Source organism: Sorghum bicolor, chromosome 10 (assembly GCF_000003195.3).
Source record: "Sorghum bicolor cultivar BTx623 chromosome 10, Sorghum_bicolor_NCBIv3, whole genome shotgun sequence".
Lineage (NCBI taxonomy): Eukaryota > Viridiplantae > Streptophyta > Magnoliopsida > Poales > Poaceae > Sorghum > Sorghum bicolor.
This window is the reverse complement of record NC_012879.2, coordinates 52,921,196-52,930,568: the sequence shown is the minus strand read 5'-3', so window position 1 is coordinate 52,930,568 and position 9,373 is coordinate 52,921,196. Positions and strand designations below refer to the sequence as shown.

The window sequence follows — 9,373 nt, the reverse complement described above, 5'->3', positions numbered from 1 at the left end:
AAGGCCTAAAACATCTAACAGATCAGCGCCGGCAAATGTTCCCCTCTCTAACTCCAGGGCGTCAAGATTCCATCGTGCTCGTCGTCATCGTCATCACTCCTTTGTGCAACAAATGTTGATCTATGAAACACAGCTAGCAACTGGAAATGTTCAGCATACAGCCAATGCCAGAAAACTGACTCGTCTTGACATAAGAAGGATCCACCTACTCCCTCCGTCCACAAATAAGTATACATCTTATTTTCCGAAGAGTTAAATCTTTTTAAGTTTGATCAAATATATAAAAAACGTACTAATATCTAATATATATCATTAGATTGAGTATGAAATATACTTTTATAATATACTTATTTTTAGATACAACTATTGATATTATTTGATATCCCCTCCGGTCCTCTATATCTGACGTGTTTAGGCTGAGGCCTTGTTTAGTTCCTAAAAATTTTTATAAAATTTTTCACATTCCACGTCACATCGAATCTTCGACACATGTATGAAACATTAAATATAGATAAAAAAATAATTAATTATACAATTTGTCTGTAATTTACGAAATAAATCTTTTGAGTCTATTTAGTATATGATTAGACAATATTTGTCATATACAAACGAAAGTGCTATAGTGCTTATTTTCTAAAATGTTTTGGAACTAAACAAGGCCTGATTTCAGACCAAAACGAGTATTAACTCCGAGTAGTAGGCTAACAATCACGCCGTCCAGTATTAACTCTGAGTAGAAGATTTTGGTGAGCTGGTGTGCAAGATGAGGATACCAGTAGTCCAATTGCTTACAGATCTTGGCAGGACATTTGCAAACCCAAAGACCAAGGAGGTCTTGGTATTATAGACCTTCACAACATCAACAAAAGCCTTATCATGCAGTCTGCTTGGAATATTGCTAACAACAATAACCCCTTTCTCACGCAGATTTTAAAAGCCAAATATTATCATAGTACCTCCTTCTGGAAAGCTAACAGCAGGGGGACTAGATCTATTTTTTGGTCATCTATTTTGCAAGTCAAAGAGGAACTCTCTGCCAACTACATGATCCAAATCCATGGAGGAAACACTCCCATCTGGTCGGAACCTTGGACCCCCTCTCTGGTCTGACATCCATGACCACCTCAACATTCCAAACACCACCAACCCCCTCCCCACCAAGGTCTTTGACCTTTGGATTCAAGGTACTCAAGACTCGAACCATCAGCTTATTGCCAACACCTTCTCTACTGAATTCACCAACTCTATTACCTCCACCCAAATCATTCCGACCGACACTAAAGGCCTGTTTAGATTGGGAATGAAAATTTTTGGGGTGTCACATCGGATGTGTCGGAAGGATGTCGGGAGGGGTTTTTAGAAACTAATAAAAAAACAAATTACATAGCTCGTCAGGAAACTGCAAGACAAATTTATTAAGCATAATTAATCTGTCATTAGCATATGTGGGTTACTGTAGCACTTAAGGCTAATCATGGAGTAAGTAGGCTTAAAAGATTCGTCTCGCGATTCTTAACTAAACTGTGTAATTAGTTTATTTTTTTATCTACATTTAATATTCCATACATGTGTCCAAAGATTCGATGGGATGGATGAAAAAAATTTAGGTGGGAAACTAAACAGGCCCTAAAGACATTCTCAGATGGCAACCTGCCACTAATGGTCAATGATCTCAGAATACTATTCCCTTGCCACCTACTGGTACTCGCAGTATCCACCCCAATGCCAACCATATTCTTCAGAAAATCTGAAGATGCAAAACCATTCCGCCTATCCTCGAGACCTTTTCTTGGAGACTCATTAGGAGAGCCTTGGCTACTGCAGAATGGATTTGTTACTTGTCAAAGAAAAAACTCAGAGTAAGGCACAACCTCCGGTGAAAAAGACAACCGAGCTGCATGACAACGGAAAACACTCCGTATCTCATCACTTGATAGGTGGAAAAGGCAACCCAGCTGCATAGCTAGGACACAGCATGCAACAGTTGTTTCTCACGACGCTTCGTTTATCCATTCTATAATTAATTAGCTCTCGGTATCCTCGGTCCGCCAAATAATCTAGCCAAATAAAAAAAGGTGTGCGCCACACATAAAAGACCGGAGGGAGTATATTTCTAGTTAAATTTAAAATTTTTTAACTATTTTAAAAATGAGATGTGTATTTATTTAAAAAGTTTTTTGTTTTTAGAAGGAACTAAACACAGCCTAAGAGTCTGTTTGGTACAGCTCACAACAGCTTCATGAGCTGTTGTGAGCTGTTTTTTTTGCCAAACACTTATTTCCAAAACAGTTTCATGGATGAAGCTGTTTTTTCCCTCCTCTCACAAAGACATAAGTTGGGATGAAGCTGAAAAAAGTAGCTTATTGCAGCTCTCTCTCTCATTTCTCTCTCTCAACTATGCATGAAGTAGTTTGTGAAGCTATTTTGCCAAACACTTTTTCTAAAACAGCTCAGCTTCATCTAGAAAATCACTCATGAAGCTATTTTCTAAAAAAACAATTTTACTAGTAAAGTTGAGTCTAAACTCCAAGCCTCCAAAAGTCCTCTAGCACAGAGTACCGGAGAACCTGACTAGTAGTAACTGTAGTCGTTGGCCCTTTGCGGCGCAGCCAGCAGGCATCCGCCACCACCTTCACCACCCACGCGAGATCAGATGGCGCCACATGCGGCTCGCAAAACTCCAGCTTCCGGGGGGCTAAACTACAAAAGCAAACACACAACACATGACTGCCTGCCTGACACTGCCAGGGGCACACGAAATTTGCGTTTCAGACCCCCGCATTTATCGTTTCTCCTACTCCGCTAGTCTCTGCGCGTTCGCCTCCTCGTTTAACGTTCACATTTCCCACCCCAGGACGCCACACTGCCTCTGCCTACTCCCCCGTCCCGTCCCGTCTCGTCTCAGCCGTCTCGCTCCTCCGACTCCTCATCCCGCCGCCGCCGCCGCCAGCGGTGGACGCGGAGAGCCGTCCTCGACCACCCGCCTTCTCTCCCCGACTCTCCAGACCCCGCGGGTCGCGGCGAGCATTCCGGGCTCCGGGTCGTCGGGAGCCGCCGGCGGTTTCGCGCGGATCTGAGGCTGCCCGGGCTGGAGAATTCCGCGGCTGGACTCGGGATGAGTTGATTTGGCGAGTTTAGCTGTGCGGAGGGAGAGGAGTTCCGGCCTTCCGGGAGGGAGAGGTTGTTGGTCTGCGAGGGGTTCGTGTGCGGGAGTGCGGGCGGGCGTGCGACGTACATGTACATGCGCCCCGGAGGCCGCCGCCGTCGCTGCTTCGTCGTCCTCGGGGAGCGATGATCGAGCAGTTCGTCAACTTCGTCATCCGGCCGCCTCGGTAATCACTCTACTCCCAACTCGTGTCGCCGGAATTTGGCCTGCGTTCTGTTCTGCTGCAACTGCAAGTTGGTGGGATTTGGCAGCCTTTGCGCCGTTGGCACTGATGATAGTATGTCGCTGCAATTCTTCACATTTATTAAGTGTAGGACTTCACTGTATGACATTTTCTATCGGAACCAAATAGCTAGACCGACCTATATTGCAATCTATCGGCCTCTGTACGAAATGAAAAAGAAGGACGTATCGGCCTCTGTTGTAAGGAGAAAAACGTACCCGCCTCTCGCTGTACTCTCAACGATGGTCAAGGCACAAGAGTACGAAAAATCTGTACTTGAAATACTCGAATCCTTGTTTGGATTCATTTAGACCACCGATGGTATATTAGTACAGGAGTAAAAAGTTTGTTGTTCAGCCTTTCTATTGAGAGTCCAGTACCAGGTTTTCAGTCAACCAAGTAGCCTCGTCATAATCACATGTGCTGTAGTTGCACAACTAAACTGGTTTGGGTTAGTAACCCAAAACACCCTTTGCATTTAGTTAACATGTGCATTTATACCAACTGTACTTTTCTAAAATAAATTTGTGCCTTTTCTGTAAGATGCAACAATAAATGAATAATTTGGGTTCAAAGCCTTCAGGTTTCGATATCGGTATCAGATTATTTTCTCTCTATTTCCTGCTGAGTGGCGGTTAACTGGCAATGCATTTACAGTGCAGAGTACAATCCAGATCAGTATTTATGGGAGCCAGAGTTTACTCTCGCTGGAAGGAAGTATAAAAGGCTAGATTTGGAGGCAAGTCAGGGACAGAACTATTGAGGTTTTCTGTGTCATCTATTTGTATGTTGGTGATGACTATCGATATCACTTGTATACCAACCTTATTCTGTTACTCGTATCATTGTATATTGCAGCTTACAAATGAAAGAAGTCAGACCTTAAAATGCAGCCACTATGTTCCTGCTGTCATCCCAGAAAACACTGCCCTTCCATGTGTAGTCTACTGCCATGGGAATAGGTACTTATATCTCTTGTCTCATGCAGTCATGCTATTAATTTCTGCCCTGTTGATCATAATTCATACATCTTAAACATTTTGATCAACTGAATTTTGAAGCTCTTACTTGTCTACCGCTATCAAGATGAATCTTATTTCCATTTTTGCTGTTTGCCATCTTCAATAGCCAGTGTGGTTCATTTAACACGTTTTTTCATTAATTTAATGCAGTGGATGCAGAGCAGATGCAAATGAAGCTGCTGTCATACTTCTTCCTTCAAATATCACCCTTTTTACACTTGACTTTGCGGGATCAGGGCTATCAAGCGGAGATTATGTCAGTCTTGGTTGGCATGAGGTGTGTAGTCATTATAAATTTTGTAAGGAACTAATGACATTCATATTATATTTAAATGACATGTCCTGAAAAATATTCTCACTGTGGTACTCCCAGAAGCAGGATCTCAAATGTGCCGTGTCCTTTCTGCGTAACAATAAGCAAGTTTCTCGTATAGGCCTTTGGGGACGCTCGATGGGTGCTGTTACAAGGTATTAATTTATCTAAAATGCTTGCTCTATACTTTGTGTAGAATTGCCCATCATTCTGTTTCTGTGATAATATACCTTTTTAGAATGTGTTGGATTATAGTAGAATATATCTCTTACAAATTGCATCTTAAAGAGTTTGTACTGATCATTAAATTGCCCCCTCTCCTATCCTGGTACTTGCAGTTAACTCTGCAAAGTATCTTGAATTCTTGATTTAGAGTATTCTTCATATATTTGCATTTTGGTAATTCATGACAACTTGTGTCCATATATTTGCTGCAGTCTGCTATATGGAGCAGAAGACCCCTCAATTGCTGGCATGGTTCTGGATAGTGCTTTCGCTAACTTATACGACTTGATGATGGAGCTCGTAGAAGTTTACAAAATACGGGTTCCTAAGTTCACGGTATGATTATCTTGTGGTGAATGTTTAGCTTCACTATTTTCATTAATGTAACCATTTTACTGTTGAACTGTATGTGCCTTTTATGATATAATTATAGGCACATATGTGTATTGTTATATAAGAGATGTATGTACAACGCTTGTTGGTAACTTTTTTTTTTTTGAAACTTCTTGTTGGTAACTTGGTATAACAAGAAAGTTATTCTTTTTATTTTTTAATATTTTAGGAAGTCATGCAACTAGTTTTTTGTATCTTAGGCCACTTTGGGGTGCGTGAACCTAGATAGAGTTGATACCCTATGCAGCAACTTTTCTAAATCCTGAGCCAGTAGGGAGATTCAGCACCTGGCTTCTGTTTCCTGCTGCTGATGTTCCATGAAATAATGCTTGCTGATTGTAGATTGCAAATGATTCACAATATAGAAGTGCCATTGTTGATGTTGTAAAAGTCCAAAGTATAGGCTTTCCTGCTTCATGTTCTGTTCAAGTGCTCACTGTATGTTGCTACTATACTCACATGATTTGATGATTGTTGTGATAATATATTTTCAGGTTAAGATGGCTGTTCAGTACATGCGACGTGTCATTCAGAAAAGAGCTAAATTTGACATAATGGATCTTAATGTTGTCCAGGTTCGCTTTCCAAAATAGTATTTTCTATTTCTACTAGTTCAATCACTGAAGAGCCTTGTAGAACTTTTTAAAAAGGTGGATTGGAACGATTTGTTACCATTGTTATAGTTATGATCCTTGACAAGGACAATGGTATGCATTACCTATGAATGGATGCATGGAATAGTTAGAAACGCATATGGTTAGCCTATTTTTGACCTGATTAGGCCTCAAAGGAGCGACTTGACTCCAATGCAAAAAGAAAAAGTAAGGAAAATAGAATGGTTTATTGCATGTGTCTTTTTCACTCAAGATAGGATTCTCAATTGTCTTGGCTCTGAACCCTGACATTAGATAAGTCGAAACTTCTACATGAGATTGATTTTGAGTTGAGATTTGAGCGATATTTCTTGTGTAAAATTGATTGTAGCATAAAACTACATGTTATACTGTGAATTCATTTTCTTAGGAGTACTATCATAATCAATTTCATTTTTCAGTCAAACTAGCAGGATGTGAGTAGACTATCTTTTTGGGTAACATTTTTTTTTCCTTGCCAGTTTGCACCCAAGACGTTTATTCCTGCATTATTTGGACATGCTTCAAATGATATGTTTATTCAGCCACATCACACAGAACGTATTCATCAGGCATATGCGGTAAGTATCACTCTAGCTTGCTTTAGGAAGGCTGATCAGTACATACATGGCTTTTAAATGCATACAAGCGTCATCACTGGTGATTGCTCCTGCTGAAGGGCCTTCTGATTGCTGCCCATGTTGGTGACATATTTCTATTCCTCTGCAGGGGGATAAAAATCTAATCAAATTTGAGGGTGATCACAATTCCCCAAGGCCCCAGTTTTATTACGACTCTGTTTCAATATTCTTCTACAACGTTCTTCACCCACCTCAGTTTCCTTCAACTTGCACAAATAAATTTGATAAGTATTACAACCTTGGTGCTTTTAAGGGTGGTGCTGGTACCAATGAGGTAAATTTTCAATTCATTTCTTTGCAATCCTGTGTGAAATCTTCTGCCTCATGTTGTACGAAACTCTCCTAGTAGATTACTTACAAATGTACTTGAATTTTCAGAGCTTATTGTATGAGATCATCAATGGTCTACGGGCAGCTGGCACTGATGCAGGAAGTTCATCAGCTGCTACAGCTAATTTCACAAATGGTGTGTCTTTTCTTCCTCAATGGTTGTACTTAATAATATCTTTAAGTAACCATTTTCTGCTTATTGACTTCGATTTCATTGTTTCAGCTACAAAATCAGTAGTTGAATTGCTGACAGAGAGGGTAAATCAGCTATCTGTTAAAAATGATAATGACTTGGTAAGTCAATTATTGTCTGATCTTCCTCTTCTACTTGAGATTTTAACTCCATTTATGTGCAGGATTTTCTTTTGGATGAAAATCAGAACCTCACTGAGATGGACGGTAACACAGGGGAGTGTCATTTAGAGGTAAAAGAAGATATTGCCTAGTTTCTTCGAGAAAAAATAATGATCTTTGTGATTTCTTTACTTGAAGTTAAGGAGTTTTCTTTCCTTATTAGGATAAAGCAAACAGACAAACAGAGGAATGCTGTTCATACACCAGCTCAAACAGAGAGAGCTGGGGACGATGTTCTTCCTTGGGTGGAGCTAGTGATGGATCGTCATCAGGCGAGCAGCCTGAGGTACCTAATCATAAGAACAAGGTACATTTCTACAGTCTTTTAATAGGCCCTTAAGATTTGAATGCTAGAAATCTTTGTGCAGAGTTCATGTGCAGAATTAGGTTCAAAATTATAGTTCACTTTGCTTTGTCCTAAGTAAAATTTCTCTATCTTTGACTAAGTTTTAGAAAAAAAATATATTAACATCTATAAACAAATTCAAATAAATTCACTATCAAGAAATTATGTAAAATTTAATGAAACTAATCTGATATTGTAGATGTTAATATATTTTTCTATAAACTTGGTCAAAGCTAGATAAGATTGACTAGGGTCAAAGCTAGATAAGATTGACTAGGGTCAAAGCTAGAGTGAGCTATAATTTGTAGAGGGAGTACTTCAACAATATAAGGCTGATTTCAAATTAGTGATGTCCTGCTTATGCTGGATCTGTGAACCAGTAAATATAGGACAGTTTTTAATCTCATTTTCCTCTCCCAAACTGTAGAGTATGTCACTAAGGGCTCTAGCAACGCCATTGAGACGGGTACGAAGGAAACCTCTACCTCTCACGATCCCGAAGGAGAAGAAGAATCGATCACTGTGGAAGAGGTTAAAAAAAGAGAGGCAAGAGATGGGGGAAAACATATCCCAGCGTCTCCGGTTGTGTCTCCAAGGCCAGGCTCGACACAAGAGAACCAAATCGTCTTGACAACTGTGAATACACATTTAACTCTTGGACAAATCTGCTAGGAACTCACTGATGGTTCACCAACAGAACTGCGCTGCGATTTGGAGCTTCTGACATTCAGCGCCAATCGTGCTGTTGCCTGTGTACATTGGCTGAACATTACTTAGAATTCTTTCTGTTAGGTCATGGATTGTCCCAGCCCCGATGTATTAAGTATTAACTGCCAATCTTTCGTTTCTTATGATTTGTTTCAATTTAATCCTGTAAATTTCTAGGCCAAGAACTGTTCCGGACTTGTGGCTGGGGAAGGGGCACCAGTGCATTGCTTTCAGGATATGTGTAGGGTTTGAAGGTCGAGTTGTATCGACAGAATCTCATTTGTATGCTGCTCGGTAACGTCTCTGATTAGCTATGCTGTACTGTGGTACCTGGCGTGAAATGGTTGGTGGCACATGCATTCCTATCCTGAGCCATTCTCTGATTTGTGTGGGTTTGCCTTTGGGCGTGGCAATCGTCACCAGCAATATTAACGGACCTTTATGTGCTCTGCAAATGTGAATTCAAAATCTCATTGCCATATTTTAATTAATTCCTCTGCACGGGAATGCATAATGCTTGACGTTTTGAGTCTCGACATTATGCTAACCTCTGTTGGGAATGCCATTAATCTAGTACACTGGAGCTTCGCCATAAAAAAACCCGGATACTATCCTAAATTTCTATCCTGTTACAAAATAAATGCGCAACTGTATTTTTAAAAATTTAACTAAATATACTTTTTAAAGATAGTAATACTTATTACCTGTAATAGTATTTTTTTTAAAATTTTACTAAATATATATTTTTAGAAATAGCAATACTTAAAATCTGTGATGCGCGCATTATGAGATTGGTTCTGAAATATATTTTTGTTCTAAATTTATTTAGAAATATAGATACTGATATTATTTTTATACACTAAATTAAATTTAAAAGAATTTAATATCCACTTATACTTGCTCTTAGGTCTTGTTTAGTTCACTCCGAAAACCAAAATGTTTTCAAGATTTTTCATCACATCGAATCTTTGAACACATGCATGAAACATTAAATATAGACAAAAATAAAAACTAATTGCA

At 39.7% G+C, this 9,373-nt stretch overlaps 1 protein-coding gene across 2 annotated transcripts; it reads left to right on the top strand.

Annotated features, from left to right (window-relative positions):
* Positions 2,853-8,715, top strand: LOC8065089. 2 transcript variants are annotated; one of them, XM_021449563.1, is made up of 14 exons: positions 2,853-3,332; positions 4,047-4,128; positions 4,248-4,351; positions 4,562-4,688; positions 4,791-4,879; positions 5,162-5,285; positions 5,837-5,917; positions 6,457-6,555; positions 6,704-6,889; positions 6,994-7,081; positions 7,169-7,239; positions 7,302-7,370; positions 7,463-7,606; positions 8,073-8,670. In XM_021449563.1, exons 1-14 carry the CDS (start codon positions 3,292-3,294, stop codon positions 8,274-8,276), a joined length of 1,509 nt encoding a protein of 502 aa, XP_021305238.1. In that variant the 5' UTR covers positions 2,853-3,291; the 3' UTR covers positions 8,277-8,670. The 2 variants fall into 2 exon arrangements, with proteins under 2 accessions (XP_021305238.1, XP_021305237.1); XM_021449562.1 differs by having other exon boundaries at positions 2,854-3,332; positions 4,785-4,879; positions 8,073-8,715.